The sequence below is a fragment of the Macrobrachium nipponense genome, chromosome 37 (genome assembly GCF_015104395.2).
Source record: "Macrobrachium nipponense isolate FS-2020 chromosome 37, ASM1510439v2, whole genome shotgun sequence".
Taxonomy (NCBI): domain Eukaryota; kingdom Metazoa; phylum Arthropoda; class Malacostraca; order Decapoda; family Palaemonidae; genus Macrobrachium; species Macrobrachium nipponense.
In genome coordinates, this window is record NC_061097.1 from 36976213 (window position 1) to 36998185 (window position 21973).

At 38.3% G+C, this 21973-nt stretch overlaps 1 protein-coding gene across 3 annotated transcripts in view; it reads right to left on the reverse strand.

Moving 5' to 3' along the window:
* The window catches only part of LOC135209141 (uncharacterized), a 34616-nt gene extending 14998 nt beyond the window's left edge, over window positions 1-19618 (reverse strand). For 2 of the 3 annotated variants that reach the window (XM_064241798.1, XM_064241796.1), the window contains exons 1-2: window positions 15695-15850; window positions 3213-3336 (exon numbers count right to left, since the gene is read on the reverse strand). In XM_064241798.1, coding sequence (XP_064097868.1) covers window positions 3213-3316 — 104 coding nt within the window. In that variant the 5' untranslated portion in view covers window positions 3317-3336; window positions 15695-15850. Of the gene's footprint in view, window positions 1-3212; window positions 3337-15694; window positions 15851-19506 lie in introns of those variants that run through there. The other variant, XM_064241797.1, reaches the window with a different exon arrangement.
* Window positions 19619-21973: the final 2355 nt, after the last annotated feature.

The following is a 21973-nucleotide window of genomic DNA, read 5'->3' on the forward strand; positions in this document are numbered from 1 at the left end:
AGCCTGAAATTTGGGTTAGGTATGTAGATGATGTTTTTATTGTTTATAGACACGGCGAGGAAGCCTTTCATAGGTTTTAGAGTTGCTAAATGGTTTTTTGCCCTCTATTAAATTTACAGTGGAAAAGGAAATGGAAAATAGGCTTCCCTTTCTAGATATGGTAGTTCATAGAGACACAGTGAGTAGTGACTTTAAATTCAGCGTGTATAGGAAGAACACCCACACAAACACCTATATCCATTACTTTTCATATCATGAACCGAAAGTAAAGCACAACGTTTTAAACCAATTGTTTTTTCGAGCATACCGAATATGTGATCCCCAGTTCATTGACGCCGAAATAAATTTCTTGGTAGATAGTTTTACTAAACGGTGTTACCCAAAGTTTTTTATACTACAGTCTCTATCTAAAGCTGGATCGATGTTTTACGCCCCTCAGATATAACTGAAAAAGCAGATTTTAATGCATCTCTTGCTCTTCCTTATAACAGAGAACTTAATAAATTTTCTAGGCAGCTTAAAGGAAAAAGAACGGCTTCAACGTAGTTTTTCAGTACAATAGTACAATCAAGAAGAGACTCATTAAAAATAACCGGGTAATAGAGAGAATGTAGGAGTATAGTAATACCTTGTAGTGATTGCAATGAATGTTACGTGGGAGAAAGCGGACGTTCCATTGATAAGAGAAGAACACGTTGCTGCTTGCAGAAGGGGAAGTTCATACAGTGCAATTGCGCAACATACATGGGAGAAAAACCACGCTATAAATTTTAAAGGTACAAAGGTTGTTTTTGCATGTAACGACCGGACTTTGAGACGAGTAGTAGAAGGGGCGTTAATTTCATTAAACGAGACCTTTGCAGGAAATACTGGCATTACAGAAAATACAGCTATTTGTGAGGAGATATGTAGGAAAGGGAAAATTTCAAACTTTAGAAATATATGTGCTAATAACGATGCTGCTTCCTCTCCTGTTTACTCCACTCAGGTCATCTCTACCACCCAACCACCATAGAACAAGCAGTTGACAATAGAAACATTCCCCCACGAAGATCAAGACGAAAATTCTGGAAAGAACGAGGGCTCAACCGCCTGATCATTCATAATTTGAACTAGCTGTTTCTAAACCGTTGTTTTTTCAAATGCTTGTGCTCTTTCTTGTCAGTTCCTTGAGGTGACATATCACACTTTAGTGAACAAGACCACAGTTGATGGTCGAAAGCTTTAATCCTATACAAGTAATATATATTTTAAACTACAAGAGGAATTTACTTCATTGTGGATTGTATCCCCATTTACTTAGAGGTACGACAACTGGCTTCTGCATATATATATATTACTACTATCAAATTGTTTTGTATAGGTATTATTCATTGTCTCCCAAAACAAACCGGCATGTATTTTGAACATCAAGATTTCGAAAATGCATACGTGTAATATTAACATTATTTTGAAACTAAGATAGCGACTTATGTTACAATGTTTTGGTTGTTGGTCAAGTTCGGGATTGAGTTAGTTTTACCTATTGTCAGTATGTGATCCTTTTTCGTTAAATATGATTGTTAAATTAAATTTTGTGATATAATTTGTTAAACATAGTTTTGTAAGTTTCACTTGTCGTTTGACCTCCTCTCGAGTATAACAATTGTTTGCTTGTTATTCGTGTTTGTCTTTAAGGAGGTTGTGTGTGTGTTCCCTCCCCTGTGGATAAGGGGGCGTAACTTCTTGGCTTCTGGGAGGAGAAAGGCATTCGTTCTCTGGACCTTGTCACATTTGGAATATTTTGACCTTGCTTCGTGCACAAAGAGTACTGCCGTCTCTGGCTTCTTGGTGGTTGCAGCCTCTGTTGGTGATTTGCCCTTATCTGCAGTACCCTAGGATTTTTAAATATCAGCTATCTTCAAATTGGAAGATCTCTTCAGATAACCTATCTGGACGTCCTTGGGATTTCACCGCACCACCTCTGGTTCAGTTATAAACCCAGGGGGATCACGCTATCCCATGGTAAGGATTTTGATACCTTTGTTACTGATCACGGCTGTGATTCTGTTGTGACTGCTCGACTGGGCCCAGAGTTATTTAACCACCTGTAGTACCACTCCTCCAGACGTGGAGGATTCCGTATTCTTCAAGGAGAATAATAAGCATTATTGATAACTAAGCTTTTTAGTGACAAGTTTGGTTTACATAAGAATTAGCCTGTAAATCGTCAGGATATTCTTTCTTTTCGATTTCCTTCTCCTTTCTGGGCCCCCTTATTTTGGTTTGAGTGTTGGTTATGCTATCTTAATTTTGTATACGTGTTTTGAGTTATTATGAAGTGTGATAGTAGTTCATTTATTTCCTGTACTCGAAGAGGTTCAGGTGTAATTTCTATCTGGTTATTTATGTATTAAATTTATGGTTTTTCGTTGTGTTTGTTTACTCGCCCCTTGAATTCATCCTTGCACTTTGAAAAGCGAATTTGTGGTATGATTCCACCTTATTGTGGACTTCATATCAGTGGTATATGGATACTTAAAAGAGAAAATTGAATAGTCTATTCTGGTGACGGTAAAGCGAGCCGTTACACTATGTATGTGCGTGAATGTTTGTGATGTGTTTGTGTTAATATACATGTATGTTTGAAATAAAGAGGCAAATCTGAGGTGCGTTTATTACTTCTTGCCCCTAAATATAAGGCACCCACCACAGTAATATATATATATATATAATATATATATATATATATATATATATATATATAGATAGATATATATATATGGAAACAAAGTCACGACAGACACTCTTCCAGTCGTAACAATTTGAATCCAGAACATGGGAGTGAATCAGTCACGCATTTGCAACACGAATAATCCTCATCATGATGCTTTATCTTGCAAGCTGAACCAAACAAAAACACATCTTTCCAGGTTTTCGAGCAAGCATTAATGCATAACTTACAGTCGATCTGCAGTTACGACTTTTAACAAAGACGTAGGACAATTACAGGACAAAAAACATAAACAACCACACACATCGAATACCTGGCTTGTGCCTAGACCGAGCGACCACACTGAACGAAAATGTTCAACATAGCACACTCGCAGCGTCGCACTGCGAACAACAGTCAGGTACAAATATTCCAAAAGTTATTCCAAAAGCCACAACTTCAACAGATCACCCAAGCAAAAGAATTAGGCGGAATTGTGCAACGAACAAAACGGACTTACTTTCCAGACGCGATGCTCTGCATGCATCGGCCTAGTGGTGGCCTACCTCGGCCAACGGCACTGCATTTCCTGAGAATTTGTGCTCCCGTGTGAATCGACTTCATTGTGGAGGTTGATTGCTAGCCTGGAAAATTAATGCAGAGTCTCGTGTTATTTCCACTGTCGGATTTAAGGCACTGATGTCAGTGTCAATGTTTACAAAAAGCCAGGGATACAATATTATATACTATCACGTAAAGCGCATGAACAAAGTGTGCATGAAGTAGGCCCATATACTTGAGAGCTGTCTGTACCAGAGTTCAAAAAAGTCCACATTACTACTACACTAATAATGATGATAATAATAATAATAATAATAATAATAATACAAAGAAAAAAGTAACACTCAACAGTCATCAAATGAGATAGAAAATAAAATGTACATGTACTGTCGGCCAACGAAGAATTGGCGTAGTTTCTTAATTCAGTGTTCGTTATGGAAATATTCCATACGAAGGTGCCAGATTATTTACTTAACAATAAATAACATTTCCTTTCAAAGGTTCTACCCTTGAAATAAATTACATTAGAATTGAATAGACTTATTCAACGCATTTAAGATAATTTTTTTGCTAAGTAAGGAAAATATATACCGATGGGTCCACGAATTATAATTTTATTCTCAGCACAAGCGTTTTGAAGTTGGCTTTTGCTGCCGCTCGAGTCTTGACCCAATGTATCGTACTGCACTGGGGTGTTGTCATTTCGTCTCCTACAGCCGATAAATAATACATTCTTTAATAAAAATGTTTAATGCAACTAATTTTGTCCTTTGTTCAATAAAATAATTTGCATGACACATTTAGTGGACCTAAATTTGACTCCTGATTTTCACACATGATTAGCCTAGGTCTATTTTCAGCAGTATACTCTCTCGGGTACATAATGTGAAAGAATATTTAAATCGACAATATCTATATAAATCTGCTTTATTTGATTATTCCCGTTATTCTTGTTTTATTAGCCATGTTCTGCTTTTTTCTTATCCTTTTCATACTTGCTTAACATAATTTACTCAGACCTAGCTATCCAAAGTCAAAAAGCAATCATAAAAAAATCAAACTAATATAAATCAGTCTTTTATTTTTTATCGAAACCTTTGAATATCGTCCTGTTTCATCTGGACACGTTGGAAAGCTGTGGGAGTCAAAACTGACAAATACATTAAGAGAGTCTTACTTTCATTAAAGCTTTCTTGGTTGATCTTTCTGTAGCTATTAATTTCTTCTAAATAGAAATTAATTAAAATTAGTTTCACATATATGACTAGACCTACTAACATAAGCATATTATAAGTAGCTGAAAGGATAAGTAGCTGAAAGGTGACGTTCTCGTTTAAGTCTATTACATTTTTTTTTTTTTTAATAAAACCTATTGCTTTAATCAGAGGTTGCTCTTTGACAGCTACAATAATCATACAGGGTATAACACAAGTGTATGCAAATATTTTGGGGAATGAAAGATAAAGCATCTTTGAACAGAAAATATTTTATAAACATGCATTTTAAGTCTTCCGTTGTCGGTGAGGGGAATATTGAAATAACCGTCATCAGTAGTGATGCTTTCATGCGATGGAGTTTGTAACGAGAAGTGGGATCGAGTCGCTTAAGATATGGAGGGGAGGGGTGGTGGTGTATAGGAGTAATGGAGAGATTAGGCCGATGTTAATAAAGCATCTCCCTATAAATGTATTATTTAGGATTTGAAGAAAAAAAATGCATGCAGAATTGAAACTGTTTCCCTCCCTATCCGTGGTATTCACTGGCCACCAATAAAAAACAAAACAAAACGAGTAAGCCTAACTGAATCTCTCATCCATCAGTGATAAGTTTGCTTATTCATTAGACTTATTCATTAGACCTATCAAAGATTTCAAGTGTATTTTTAAAAATCTCTATCTCTCCATCTAAAGTATTCATCAGACCGCAGTCATAGGCGAAGAGGTAGTCATGATTTCCTGGTTCAGCAATATCGTGACGAGGCGCTAGAATTCAAAATTCTCAAATGAATGTTGTTCAGCAACATTTACACTGCTGTATTGTCTTGCTCTCTTGTGGTGCTTCGAGGTGTTCCACCTCTAGGCCCATGTTCTAAACTTTGCCATTCTCTAAACAATTTGATTCATCTATGTATGATTCTCTCCGGTATATTAAGCTTTCTTGATATCTTTCCAACAGGAACTTGCACCGAATGCAGTGCAATAATTGTCTCTCGCTCAGCGAGGGATGTTTCTTAGACTGATAGAGAAATGACACATTGACATTAGATTCCCGTGCACATAACGACATCAAAAGCACTAGAGTGAGGTCGCAAGGTTCTCACTGTTTGGTTATGGAGGAGTTATGGAGTTCCATTTGACAACGTCTGTGTGAGAGAGAGAGAGAGAGAGGGTGTAATTGCTGTATAGATAGTTAACGACTGAATTGGCTGTTGGTGAGTTCTGGGTTGTCTGCTGGTGCAGCTGGAGTTAGTGGTTAGAAGCTGTGATGATCAGTAGTGTCGGCAGCGGTCTGTGAAGGCATTGATAGCAGTAGTCAGTTAAGTTTTGTGTTTTGTTGTTTAGTTGTTGTGAGTTGATATTGTTTGCATTGGAGTTGTTGTGTCTGTGCTCATGGATTTGTTGTGCTTGTGAGCTTCTGTTGAGTTATATGTGAGTTGTTGTTGTTTGTGAGCTGTTGTGACTTCTTGGTGTTGTTAGTGGGTGTGTGTTGCCTTTTTGTGCTTTTTTTGTGTTAATGATTGTTTGTGCAGTGGTCTTTTGTTGTGGTTGTATTCCTTGTTTGTTGTTGGGTTGTGGTTGTTCCTTGGTTGTGTGACTGAGGGTGAGTTTGGCAGCTGGATTAAGTTTATGTTGGGGGTGGGGGCGCGGCTTTGCCCGCCTGCTTTTAAGCTTGTGATCCCTCATTATTTTTTGGCGCCCAACGTGGGGCTGTTGGTGTGGCAGCTGCAGGACGATTAGGCTATTGAGTTGTGTGATTGGTAGAGAAAGTGAGGATGGAAGGGTTGGAGGAGATAGAGAAGCTGAAGGAGGAGCTGAGGTTGGCGAGGGAAGCTAAGGAAAGGTTGGAAGTGGAGAATGAGAGGTTGAGGGTAGAGTGTGAGGAGCGAGTCAGAGGAAATGAGAGGAATGCTAAGGAGTGCGAAAGTGGAAATGAAAGAAGAGGTGAAAGGAGCGGAAGAGAGAATGGTTGAGAAAATATACAAAAAATTCGGGGTAATGATGAATGCAGTGCAAAAGATGATGCAGGAAATGATAAAGGGATTCATGGGAGAGGGAGCTGTAAAAGGTAGGCCTATACTGGGTTTGTGACGGGCTAGGAGTGGTAAAGAAAGTGGAAGAGCGAGTGGATGAGAGTATGAGTGACGAAGGTGATTTGGTTGTGATGGGTAAGGGAAAGAAGGGGAAGATACAGGATAAGGATAAACCTGAGGATAAGAATAAGAAGGGGACTGAGGAAAAGAAGAAGACTAAGGCAAAGAAGGTTAGTAAGGTTGACGGACAGGATGAGACTAGGACTGAATACATTGGGGAAAGGGATGAGAGTGATTTAGATATCGGTGAGTGGAAACAGGTGGGTAGAAAGAAGACGGGTAAGAACAGCGTAATCAAAAGTATGGACGCGAGTATGGAAGTGGACTCGCTGTATCGGAAGAGGGAAAGAGGGGTCAGAATGGAAGTAGAGAGTGAGTGAGAGTGAGCAGGAAGTATGAAAGGCGGTGTATATGAGAGAGGTACCCCGATGTGCACAATAGGAGGAATATGGTAGTAGGGACATAGGGGACTTTTTTTAAGGAATATGAGAAGTATTGTGAGGCTAAGAATGGGGATAACAAGAGTGTCTGGGCAAGAGAGTTAGGTAGCTTTTTGACGAGATTTTTGTTGAGTATGTATGGGGTAATGATGAGTGTAGGGAATGAGCCGTATGAGAGTATGAATGCTAGGATTGTAGACACAGGCAAAGAGGATAAAGAGTAGTGTTTGATATAGGAGAAAGCATGATTTTGAAGAGACAAGAATGAATGTTGGTGCGTAGTCAATGTAGTCTGTCTGTAGGTTAGAAACATTAGCCAGGAAAAAGTTTGGGGATGAGGGGATAAATGAGTGTAAGGAGTTAGTGCAAAAGTTGTTGGCGATTGTACCAGAGAGTGTATATGAGTTTATGAATCTGAAACGTAAGGAGAAATTGCGATGGACGAATGAAAGGTTATAGTCTACTGAAAGAAAATTCCACATGGAGTGGTAATGTTGAGAATCCAATGTTTTTTTGCATTTTCTAATACTACAGGGTATAACAATTAAAAAACTGCCGGGTGACACTCTGTCACCTTTGGGGAAAATTATCTATGCACTAAGTAAGTTTGAGGTATTTATGCGACAAAAAATCTCTACAAGTTTATACTTCTGCGTGACATTTTTATCAATCTCTTCTTTCGAACAGGTAAATAGTTTTATTTATTGTTATTTGGAAAAATACATGGCCATAATTGAGAAGAAAATTACTAATATTCAGAAAAAAAGCCTTGTGAAAAATCAATTAAAGACGTATAAATACTAGTTATCATTATTACACCGCACAAACTGTGATAGATCGTTAATGCATTTAGCTAGCTATCATTTAAAATGTTTCTAAGAGTAGCCTTTTCTTCATTTTTTTTCTTATTCTTTTTCACTTCTATCTTTCATCAGTTTAGCGAATCGGTTCAAACACTCGACTGAACTTTTACATCGACAAAACAATGTACTACATCCTACAGATGCCTTCATGCAACTGCAATTTGCACATGTGTTCCCTTCAATAGCACTAGAACATTTAATAAGCTGCCGAAAATATTCTGGAGCACATGATACTCCTTTGGGTGAGGTAACTGCCGCTAGAAAAGTATGATTGGGGTCAAAATCCCACCCAAAATCAGTCGGGTCCATAACAAGTGGATTGGCTTTATCAGCATATTTCCATCGGGCAGCCCATAGTAGGTGACACCGATAAACATGGTATCTAAATGCAGTTGGAGGCAGTGTCTTTAACTGGGGAGCTCCTATAACTTTATTGGCAGAGTAATTTTCTCTGTCATACCGCATACCTAATGTCAAACATGGTGTCAGAGGCTTTTGACAGTATGCCGTAGCAGCGTGATGTAAAAGTAGTTGCTTATTGTATTATATCCGACAAGTTCCCATTGAATTATCACCAAGCCCAGCAGTCTGGTAACCTTGCCGCCTTACAACATTGACAACAGTTGCCTTTCCTATTTGATGTAATTGTGATGTCTCACAACAGATAAAGCATGTGCTGCTAAAATGTTTGAAACTCTGGGGTGGTGTTTTTCAACACTAGCTTTGATGTTTATTGGACTACGTCCCCCAGAAGTAGCTTCCATCATTACTGCACACTTTAGGTTATGCTTGTGGTAATGGTGTATTAAAAGTCCAAAAACATCTGTATCACCACATATCAACTCCAGCCTTTATTAAATTGAGCAGCTGATGGATTATTATGACATTAGTTTCTTCTTGAGTGCTGGGAAGGTCCTCGTGTGGTTCCTCTTGACCACTTTGAATAAGAGTGGGGATGGCAGAAGGCCCAGTGATCACTAGCTTATTTTTGTGACTTCTTTCTACAACTTTCTCTGTCAGTCTCTGAATGATATACTGAATTACCTGAATTTTGTTTATGGTGACAGAGAGAGAGAGAGAGAGAGAGAGAGTCACACTTTGACTAGGGAGAGGGCTGATCATACTAAGTTTGTATTTTCAACTACTTGACGTAGCTCTTGACTCTCTTGTGTCCTTTTTGATGCTATCTTATCAAGTCTTTCCAGTATGTATGAGCAATAAGCATTACAATAGTTACTAACAGTTCCTTTATTGGGCCAAGTTATTACCCACATTATTGAGATGTCTTTTGTAGCAGTCTTTATCTGGTATATTCTCTTTGCATTCATTTACAATGGGTGGAAGCAATAGTTTTTGCAGCTGTTTGAACATCATCATTCTCTTCTTCTTTTGACAGCTTTATGGGATGACTTGCAGATGATTTATGAATAATAATCCTAGCGTAACTATAAGCAAGCAGCACTAAGTACTCGTTTTCTAAAATATCCATTGACACTTTAGCTTTCCACCATGGGCAATTTAAACTTGAAGAAGATTAACTGAATTATCATGTCTGGGAATAGTCTTTTCTTCATTTCAGTTATACAAGCATTTAGTTCAGGAGTATTATCCATGTCAGTCATATCTGAAGAAGAGCTCTGTTTTACAGTATTTTCGTTTAAGAAACGTTTGATAGCATTTTCGGTGGTATCGTCCATCTGCAGCATGAAGATCTGCTGTTGCTCCACTTGGTCAAGTTCTGCTTCAGAGCCCCACTGATCATTACGCAATTTACAAACATTTCATATAGCTTATTTAAAAGATTTCTGTATCACCACGGTCTGATGTGCGGCATACTGATGCCTTGTCACACGTTTCAGGATGGCGCGGATCGGATTTAATTGTACAGGCATTTCCACAAAATATACAATGTTCTTTCAGTATGATTATTGCCATATACCTTTTCTTTTCTTTCTTTAGGGGGAAGTTTGGGTAATGGGTGATTGCTTCTGATGTTTCTTTAAGTATCGGGAGATATGCAGAGAAGATAAACGTTTAAGTTGATATACAATCTTTGTGAGATAACACTGTTGTATCTGATTCCAATCTGTGATACAATTCATCACCTCTCTTTTTACTTGCTTTGATTATTCTATTCGTTGATGTTTGCTTAATATCAGTTGAAGTGCCTTTACAAAAGGGATGATCTTTAAAAATACAGTCGTTCATCCTGGAAAAGAATTGTATTTTTCTCTGAAATTTGTTGCTCATGAAAAATCGAATGGCGATAATTCACTAGCTGATATACTAAAGTTATAAAAGAGAAAGGTGTACAAATGTAGCCTATATCAGCGATATATAACAGTATGCTAATATTTAAACTAAAGAACAAACAACTGATAATTCATAAAAGCCTGATAAACCAATCTTTATCTAAAGTTCTTAAAAGTAATCTTTATACTACAAGTGTCTTCATAAATTTCACCTTATCTTAAAATCTGAAAAACAAAAATTATAATCTGCAGTTCTGTGAATTACTAAACTCATAATTATAATTTCTAACGCATATCAAATACATCCCAAATGTTTATGAGCTATCTGGAAAACACATTTCATAAGAAAAAATTACATGATATTAGAGCCAATCTAAAAATTGTGCCAAAAACGATTATTTTATTATTGGTCATTTTAAAAAATTCCCTAATGGTGACAAGGTGTCACCCGGCATTTCCTGACTCTCCAGACCCTAATGGTATTGAAACAATGGAAAAACATTAGATTCTCACCATTACCCTTTCAAGTGAAATTTTGCCTTTTTTTTCAGTAGACTATTAACATGGAACGACATTTTACAAATAGTAGAAGATTACGAGTTAGATAGGTGTATGAAAGAGAGTAGGAGTGTTAGTGTTAGGACTGAAATAACTGAGGTTGTACCAGAGTTTAAAAGCTATAGGGAGGCAGTTTTGGAAGCGCTGAGGCAAATGGCAGAGCGAATGGTAGATAGGAGCGTTAGGGCAAGTAATGTGAGTATAGTTAGCCCTAAAAGAGATAGGAGTGCGAGTGTGGGAAGAGTAGGGTCAGTTAGTTGTGAGCGAGAGCAGCAGTGTTATAGATGCGGTGAGCCAGGACACAGAAAGAATGAATGTCGGTTGGCGTTAGGAGCGTGCTTCGAATGTGGGCAAACTGGGGCATTTAGTGAGAGAGTGTAAGAAAGATAGGGATATTAAATGTTATAGGTCTGGACAGGCAGGGCACATAGCTAGTGGATGTCGGGGTACCCGTATGAACATGGTTTGCGGCAACTGTGGGAAGAACGGGCATTATGCTAGGATGTGTAAAGAACAGCGTGCAAAAATGTGTTGAGTGTGGAGAGGAGGGTCATGTAGCATGTGTGTGTAGGCGAAAGAGGATGAGTCAAGCTGGGAATTCCGGAAACTAGGTGTTAAGGGGATTCAGTTGGGTGGGTCCTCTTGTATGCGACAGTATGTTCGGAAGAATGCGGTGGGTGAGTGGTTGAGGGTGAATAAATGTGAGCCGAGAGTCAGTGAGCAGATGGGTCTGGAAGATCGGCAGTTGGTGTTGGTTGAGTATGGAAGAAAGCAGAAGAAGGTAAGGAAAGGGAATGGAAGGGAGAAATATGAGCTGCATGATAGAGGGGTTAGTGTTAGGGTAAAATGGTGGATAAGGCATGTAATGCAGATGACTTTGAGGGGAGGAATAATACATATAGCGTGTGTGGGTTTGAATTGTCAGGGTTTAGTGAAGTTTCACCAGGAAGGGAATCAGGTGGTAAGGATGTAGTTGGCAGCATGAATCAGTGTCTTCGGGAGTTTGGCAGGAGTGTAAATGAGGTAAGTGATTTGGTGGCAGAGTTACGAGAGATATTCGGACAAGAGTTAGAAGGGTTAGATGAGATAGTGAATGGGATTTGGGAGGATGGTAGTGAGGGAGATAGTAATGGTAGTCTGACTGGAAGTGGTCTGGGAGAAGTTGATGGCGGTGTAACTGAGAGTGTGTATGAGGGCCCTCAAACAAGATCCAGGGGGCCTGTGTCCGAGCATCCATGGGTGTTGCGGAAGGCTATTTAGTATGGGTGTTGTGAGTGTAAGGAGACGTTGTCATGACGTGGGGGGTCAAAGTATGGAAATATGGAGGAGTTATGGAGTTCCATTTGACAACATCGGTGTGTGTGTGTGTGAGAGAGAGAGAGGGGGAGAGGGTGTAATTGCTGTATAGATAGTTAACGACTGAATTGGCTGTTGGTGAGTTTTGGGTTGTCTGCTGGTGCAGCTGGGGTTAGCAGTTAGAAGCTTTGATCGTCAGTAGTGTCGGCAGCGGTCTGTGAAGGCATTGATAGCTATAGTCTGTTAAGTTTTGTGTTTTGTTGATTTGTTGTTTAGTTGTTGTGAGTTGATATTGTTTGCTTTAGAGTTGTTGTGCCTGTGCTGTTGGATTTGTTGTGCTTGTGAGTTTCTGTTGAGTTATATGTGAGTTGTTGTTGTTGTGAGCTGTTGTGATTTCTTGGTGTTGTTAATGGGTGTGTGTGTCTTGCCTTTTTGTATTGTTTTTTTTGGTTGTTAGTGTGTGTGTGTGTGTGTCTTGCCTTTTTGTATTGTTTTTTTGTATTAGTGATTGTTTGTGCAGTGGTCTTTTGTTGTGGTTATATTCCTTGTTTGTTCCTTGGTTGTTTGCTGTGTTGTTGAGTTGTGGTTGTGTTCCTTGGTTGCTGTTGTGGTCCTTGGGTGTTGTGTTGTTATCGTAGTCCTTGGTTGTTGTGTTGTTGTTGAGTTGTGAGGTTGTGGTTCTTGGTTGTTGTCTAAGTTGTTGGATGTGTGTTACAACGGCCGTATCCAGTGGAGAGTACAGCTCCTCGCCCTGAGTGTGACAAGAAGTGGTTGGCAAGTACATGTGTGTGTGTGTGTTTGTTTGTTTGTTTGTTTGTTTGTTTGTTTTTTTTGGGGGGAGGTGGTGTTGGGGTTGTGTAGGGCAACTGTCCTGTGTGTATTCAGTAGTGTAAAGAGGAAAGTGTGACTGAGGGTGAGTTTGGCAACTGGATTGAGTTAAGTTTATGTGCGGGGGGGGGGGGGGGGGGGGGGGGGGGGGGGGGGGGGGGGTTGGGGGGGGGGGGGGGGGTGGGGGGGGGGGGGGGGGGGGGGGGATTTGCCCACTTGCCTATAAGCTTGTGATCCAACCACAAGGTTATCATTTTTTTTTTTTTTTATAATTTGATAGCATGTTGTGAGTTTCCAATCTTTTCTGTAAAATTAACAAATTGGAATAGTTCAACAACCTTTAAGTTTATTTTGAATTGATAATGTAAGGACTATGTTTATGTGATACTACTGGTGATTTATTCTTTTGATATATATTATAATATTCTGATATATATATATATCTATATATATATATATATATATATATATATATATACATATATTATATATAATAAATAAAGATTAATATAGTATATAATAATATATTATATATATAATATATATATATAATGAAATGTGATTTTATTATTCGTATTTGGCTATTAATAATACGGTTAACAATATGAAAAAGGAATGGTGAGTGAAAAATATCAGATTACGAAAACCAACGAAATATTTTTTTTAAAGTTCGCATCAGATAATTAGGCAAAAGAGTCAAAGAAGAAACTATATTTTGAACCCAGATAAAAGTATGTTAACTAATAAGATAGTATTGAATATCACCAACGCAATAAACAAAGTAATGATTGTACCATAATCGTTGTCTTAAACACAAAAGAAAGATTCAATCATATCACGTCTAAGTTGATGTCTCTTCAATTTGCACCGATAAGTTTGATTACAGAACTCAATTATCGCTATTATCGATCGTTAGTCGCATGAAACTAATGTTTTCTATGGAAAAGCTTAGAAATTAAACATAGAATCTACTTGGAAATGGAAATAACCTCATTATGCTTCTCACATCCAAATTTCTCCCAGGCCAGGTCTTTGAACTCGCTTAAAAAAAAGAAAAAGAAAAAAAAAACGCTCTCTTTACCTCTGAGCTTTCTCAAGTACCCGAAAAGATTACAGTCGCCAGCTGTACTCACGTTCCTTGTCACTGAAGATAATATTAGCACAAAAAAAGCCCTGTGTACACAGAATTCTCATCGAGGGTAACCGGGGAGGGGGAGGGGGTAAGCCAATAATGCCACCTACAATTCGTCGAAGCTGCCTTGTGCTCTACGAACGCAAGAAATGTACGCGATTAGGACCATACGTAAAGTTTCGCCTACAAATTACAATGATGTATTTTTGGGAAGTTACCAGTAAAATCATTGTATTTATCATCATGAATCTTAATTGGTCTTTTTTTATCTCTGAACATTGACCATCGATAAGAAAACGTAAAAAAAAAAAAAAAAAAAAAAAGATAAAACCTTATGTGACATAAAAACACTTAATATATTAAAGTGTACTCCACCTGAATTATCAAATCTACTATATTGTAAGAACGACAATAAGAATTTTTTTTAATGAAAAAGTTAATTATTAATATATTCGGTCTTTCTGATATCAAGTTGAAGCTTAAAGGTATATACTAGACTTATATCACCTCCACTTCCAATATCTTTCACGCGACAACGCCACTTCAAGTGAAGAAAGTAGTCATATAGCGAAAAAATACGATCATTCTTACATGCAATTGCGTACCCACATACACAGCAATTTATCAGTCTAACCTCTTCCCCCCCCCCCCCCCCACACCCCCCCCCCCCCAGCAAGTTTTTTTGTCGTCTTGGGTGCTTTGTGGCGTAGTAGATTATTTTTATATTATATATATATATATATATATATATATATATATATATATATATATATATATTACTCTATATCATCCGCTACCATTACACGCAACAACATTAATGTCAATATAGATAACCCCTATCTGTCTCCAGCACTATTATATTATAATATACTACGTAAGTCTTGTAGTACATGATATAGCAGCTAATCAGCATTCGACATTTATAGGCTATAGAATCATATGCCTCTTTGTAGGTCTACACTTTGTGGGCGTTTAATTGATTTTTTGTCGGTTAAATGAGAAAAAAAAAAGTCTACCATTCTCTACATGTCCAAATTTTCTCCTTTTTTTTATTATTTTTTTTTATAGCTCAGTTCCCAAAAGGTCAGTGTGGGGCAACTTGGAATGAGCTTTAGGCCTAAACATGAAAACTTAAGCCTATTCAGACATGGCTAATGGAAGTTTTTTTCTTTAGGTCTAATTTGTCAAAAGGCCGTTTTAACATTTTCCCAATTTATAACGTCGATGTATGAGACTGGCAATAAGTATTTTCTATGAAATATGTCATTCACGATAATGCAGTGACTCGAAGACGTCTGCCTACACTAGAAAAATTATTCACTTCCAGAGCTGGTAAAATAACGCACGCGAAACTTTAATTAAAATGAAACCAAAGACATTTGGTGCCGCAAACATGCCTAAAATAATATACGTAGTAAATTTAGCAGCTCACTTTTTATAAGTGTACCTGAACGAATATTTCAAACCGTATAGTAGTACTGAGAAGTTCTACCTACGTAACTGACTAGGAAAATTATTCACTTCCAGAGCTGGCAAAATAACGCACGCGAAACTTTAATTAAAATGAAAATAAATGAGGTAAAATCAAAGACATTTGGTACCACGATAATGCCTAAAATAATATACGTAGTGAATTTGGCAAGCTCACTTTTTATAAGTCTGCCAGAACGAATATTTCAAACCGTATGGTACTAAAAAGCTTTACCTACGTAACTGACGTAGTGTGACGTAGTTATTTTTTTTTTTTAGCATAGTGTCTTACCCAGTACAACGCCGTTTCAAAGCTGCTGGCGTCCTTGATAAAAACAGCTCTTGTTACAACAAGAGTTACAAGACACGGGAACTGCCACAATAGGACTGGTCTCTGATCTCAACCCTCAACCAGACTCTGAACAGCGTAGGAGGAGGAGCACTTTCACGGCCCCTCAGGTGTCTTAGAGTTGTCAAGTCGTAATAATTTCCCCTCCAAGTAACGTCACATGCATTTCAATATCTGCTCGCTCGTTTTACTCACTAATCTCATCTATAATTAATGAACATATTTTTAGAGTTGCGGTCTCGCAATAAGGTTACGTGTGGGTGACGCATCCCCCTCATTTCTTAGGGGGTAAAATTCGACAGCCGACAACTTTTTATTTTTTTATACGTCGACCATTCTCGGAAGTAGGATGTCGACACCGGGTACGTCTAACAACCGATTATCTTCGTCGCTTCGAGACATCTTTATCGCAAACTTGTTTATTAAGTCGACCTGGATTATTCGCGTTATCAGTGGCCATTTTACTTTTGGCCGAAAAAAGGAACTGGTGTTCGTGACTATTTTATGTTGACTAATAACCACTCGAAGTTTATTGTAAGTTTTCTATAAAAGAAGACTGTCGAGATGGTTATTTGTCTGTCCGTCCGCCCTCAAACATACCAAATTGCAGCCCTCTAGCCTCAGTAGTTTTTTATTTTTTTTATTTAAGGTTAAAGTTAGCCATGATCGTGCATCTGACGCTGCTAACAACACAGGCCACCACCGGGCCGTGTCTGAGAGTTTCATACAGTATTATACACTGTACAGAAAACTTACTTGTTTCATTATAGGGTGTCTTGACGCAGCCAAAAACTGAAACTTAATGTGTCAGATTATCATTCATGTGCCTTGATTTTTTCTAACCTTTTTGGCAGATTGTATTAAGTCCTTTCCTTTACCCTTTAGACAGAAATAAATTGATTTTTTATTCGACTAACTGGGATAATTATAGAATAAAAGTTGACACAGATATTAGAATATAAGGACTTGACCTAAGATACCTCCAAGTTCCTCTTGACTTAGGTCAGATTTTACCATCTGTCTAACTTTAACAGTAACCACCTGGTCTGGAACCAGACCCTTCCATGCTGTTTTCCAGTGTGAGAATTCCCCGGATAGGAATGGAGTGGAATGTATTAGAATTTAGGCCAAAAGGTCAGTCACTGGAACACCCATAAGGTCATTCAGCGCTGAACGGAAAACTGAGAGTAGAAAGGTTTGAAAGGCGTAACATGAGGAAGACCTCAAAGCCTTTGCAGTACGAAGCAACTGTTAGAGAGGGTAGGAAGTAAGATGGAAGAAAGAGAATATGAACAGAGGTACAGTAAAAGGAACGAAAAGGGGGTTGCAGCTATACGGGCCGAGTGGACGGTGCAAAGAACCTTATATACTCTAGTGCACAGAGCTTATTATATATTATAGTATATATATATATATACATATCTATATATATATATATACATATAGATATAGATATAGATTATATATATATAGACATATACCCCAACGGGAGAGGCAGGACAGTGGGTGGTGGGGGTTGGGGGGGGGAGAGAGGCGGGAACCTGAATGCAGGTAACCACAAAAGAAAATGCAGCAGCACCTCCTTAGTTCAACTTTCACTTTCCTCCAACTTCCTAACTCCTGACGAATTATCAAAGCACTACTGAGGAGGCTGCAGGCGTGACGGATATTTAATGCGGGCAGTCTGTACCCCATACCCTTAGCTACCTTTACCCAAGGTATAAAGAGTCGGTGCGCCTCACGCGGTGCACTGTAGGCATTACCTAAGTTTCTTGACCACAGCTACAACCCTTTTCATTCCTTTTGCTCTATGTCCGTTCATATTCTCTCCCTTCACATCTTTCAGACCTTTTTAACTCTCAGTTTGCCTTTCGGCGCTGAATGACCTCATAGGTCCCAGCTCTTGGCGTCAATTTTATATTTATATCAACGGTTATCTGGCGCGACAACTTCTGGCTTTTGCCCAGATGCGTGTTGTGGTCAATCAAGATGTCCGCTATAGTGTCTGTACAATAACAGTTTTAATCACCCACAATAAGCGATTCATTAAGACGTCCAATTTCTGGAAACGTTCCCTGACTTGACTTGTCAGAAGATGGAAGCCGTTACTTGTGTCTATACCGGCACATGTAGCTCGGGGTCTGGGGCGCTGTCCATATTTAAATGTCACGCTTGCAGCTCCAACTAATGCTCCCTAAATCGACAGGTACCTTCAGATACACAAGCAGAGGCGGGAGGTTGTACGAAAGTGAAAGTTGAACTACACCGTTGCCCTGAAATGTTGTAACATTTACGAAAGTGAAAGTTGAACTGCACCGTTGCCCTGAAATGTTGTAACATTAGTCCAAAATGGAACACAAATTCGCGTGACTATTACTCAGCAGTGAAACAAGCTACCTTTACTGTCATTGAAAACATATACTAAGGGACAGAAAACCAAAGTGAGAGAGAGAGAGTGCTTTACACACCGCAAAGAACCTTTTCCACTGTACTGCCAACAGCATGCCGTTCAAGGCAAACTGTAGGTACAAGGCAGTACCCACAGAACAGCGTCCGTAAGCGAGAGGAAATTTGCAGAGCAGAGAGTGAGTAGAATAGACAGCATTTTTAGGAAAGATAAACCAGTCAAATTTTCGTCTGAGAGACTGCTCGGGGCTTTATATTTTCAAATGTTCTTTTATAAAGATTCTCCCTTTTGTAGTTGGCAATATTTATCCTGCGTCGATAAGCAACGGTGTGAGGAATAGAGGACACACAAACGTCTCAGTTCTAGAGGTCCTTTTATTCCTCACACCACTGGACTGTGAGACTAGACTCCCTGGGGATGACCTGCAACTGGAACTATTCTCCTTACGTTTTAATACATTTGTATATATTTAGTCATTTATTTTTCCTTTGTAATAAAGTAATCCCTTCTTTCTGTATTTCCCTTTGCCTTCTCTTACTTCCTAATGAACACCATAATCTTTGGAAGATTAATTTCAAGTCAATGACCCTTGTGGTTGGCTTGTTCCGTATGGATAGGGTTCTTCATCTTCTGAATAATAATAATAATAATAATAATAATAATAATAATAATAATAATAATAATAAACTCCACCTTATGGAATAATCTTTTACCTATGAAGTCCCTACTGTTTGTTTGTATGGCGTTTTTACGTTGCAAGGAACCAGAGGTTATTCAGCAACGGGACCAACGGAAGTCCCTAATGAGTTATCAGTCCATGCATCGATCAGTATTCAATAATCCGGCAACGATTAGGAAAGTGGTATGGTTGTTTAAGAGAAGTTTAATGTCAAATGTTTCTATATGCTCAATGTGAAAAGTGGATTAAATTTGTGTTTTATTCTTGGGATTACGTCATGATTTATATTCAAAACAAACACTTCTCTCTTAGGACATTCTCTCATCATTAACGCTTCCCTCGAATCCTTTCTACTACTATAACTACCATTTTTTGAAAGGGGGGCGGGGTTGTGTGAGAGTCTCTCTCTCCTCTCTCTCTCTCTCTCTCTCTCTCTCTCTCTCTCTCGCCGGGTTCACCCTTGAACCAAACCGTGGGTCGGTTCAAAGTCCTTCAACCCATTAGATGCGTATCTTTCTTCCCATATCTTACATTCATCTGTTTCTCCATTCTATCTAATTGTCAAAACACCTTCCACTCTCTCCTGCTCCCAGTGCCTATACTCACCAGAGCACAGCATTTAGTGACAAATGAACAGCATGCAGGTATAATATCTCACGGAATACTTACAACTCTATGGAAGGGAAGTCTACCTGGCTACATACACACGCAGACACATAACTCGGGCAACTGACGAGACAGAGACAGAAATGTATAGCGAGAGCCTCCAGCCGTCTTGCTGGCTCATGGTAGTAATATACTTTATAGTTTGACATCCACGGACCGATAAGTGTGATGAGTGGCTGGTTTATGGGTTAATTAAGCCTGTCTAATGCCAGGTCTGGTCCCTACAGAGCAGTGTTCCCTAGATGATGCTCCAGTAACCTGTTGAATTAAAAAGGAAGCCTGGTGTGAGCTTCTTAACTCTCTCCTTCCAAATGAGACTACGATTGTGCATTGACACACTTCGTAATGATTTATGTTATCTAAGGAAGGGTGAATACTACCGTCACTATGGTATCCCTAAGTAGAGGGATGCAACTCACTATTCCAGAACCGGTTTATGATAGACTATGAAATGCCGAGTAGAAGTGCCTTGTGCTAAAGTATACTGTTAACGACATATGCACGAATATCAAACTTGGCAACGGAATAGAATTTAAAATTTAGGCCAAATGCCTAACGTAGAGACCTATGAGGTTATTCAATGCTGATAAGGAAATTAACAGTGAAAAGGTTTGAAAGCAGTTGCACAATGAGACAACTGTTAGTAGAAGAGGGTGGGCAGTTGCGTAATGTACAAGTTTTAGACAAATTTTTATTTGTAAAAGAAAAAAATTAAATACAGTTAAACTTACATAACACCATAGTCTCGGCATTTAACGCTGAAAATTACGCAGAAATAATCGTTAGGAGAGGGTGAAAAGTAAGATGGAAGAAAGAGAAAACGAACGGAGGTATATTAAAAGGAATTACTGGAGGATGCAGCGAAGAACCTTGAGTGACGCCTACAGTGCACCGCGTAAGATTCATGAACTGTTCATTTCTACCTGGTTCCTGTTTCCTAAGCGCTCGCGCCAGAAACACAGTTGCGAGCACACTTCTTTGTTTATGAGGTGCAAAACTTTATTCCCTTAATTGTTTACTTTACTCATTACTTAGTTTAACTTTATGTTACTTCAAAATGTTTATTTTAATTCATCATTATTATCATTTTTTTGCAACAAAATTAACCCGAAAACTACAGATATTTCTAAATTAGATATAATACAATATTTCTACTTTACTTTTAGCCCAACTCCCTTTCATTTCTTCTTCTTTATAACCGAGGCAGAGTCGTGCTACTTAGCTTTGACATCCACCGCTTTCCAGCCTCACAATTCTCCTTTATATTGGTCTTCTCCCACTTCTTTGTGGAGCCGATGTTTTTGACAGCTTTTTCCTCCATCAGTTGTTTTATCTCTCATATCTTATTTTATTAGGTCTTCCCCTCACTCTCCCATCTATCTATATAGTTCCTTGCATCTAATTCCTTCTCATCACATGGCCATAGCACTGCAGTCTTCTTTCCTGGACCTTCTTTGATAACCCTAGAACTTTCGTAGTTCCTTTTATACATTCATTCTTGATCCTACTCATTTTTGTCACTCCACACACACACAGTCATCAGAGTATATTCATCTATACAACGTCTGATATTTCTGTGTTGTCTTTACCGCCTTTTATTTGATGTTACCACACATATTCCTGTTTACAAAATAAAATTACCATCTTTACTTATGATGAAGATGCCAGTACAGTCAATAGTTGCCAGCTGAAGGAAGATGTGTTTACATGTTACGGATATATTCAAATAGGCTTATAATTCTTAAGAATAAGTTGGACCAGGGAGATAGCCTAGGATGGAGCACATTCTTCAATAAAAATGTCGACCGAATTCACCCCGGTATCATGTATTACCAACATAATTCGACTTTGATTACTGGCAATCTTTACACAGTAATGATGTTTTGGCACTGAACTTTGTAGCTCTTAATGATTGTATTGTTCCACTATTAGATTCATTCCACGGGCCTTTAGTTTAAAATTTTTATAAAAAATTTATCCGAAATGTGTGATTTTCTCCATCAGGTGATTTATAAACCTGTTTACACAATTTGTTGTCTCATTTGTTCTGTCTTATGAAATGTTTACTTGCTTGCAAATATGCATTTTTTTATTTGTGGTTGTAGTTACATACCAAAAATAATTTTGGTGTTGGGAAGACTTCATCTTTATGTCAGAGCTCCAGTATTTTACATATGTATGCCCAAATATTGAGGAAAATTCGTATTATAAAGGTTTAATCCGTTGTCTCTTTTGACCAAGAATTTGCTTTTGGAGTGGTTGGCTTTATCTAGTGAAATCCATCTCAAATCTGAATATGGATGAAGTCTTTATTCCTCATTGGTATTTCACTAAATCTTTAAGTTGCATACATTGCTGATAATTAATCAATGGTGCTTTTCCTTAAGCTAACGTATGTCTCTTTCATTTCTTCCATATTTTCAAATAAAAAGGCCCGAATTCTCATAGCTGTGTCAGCTGGTTACTCATC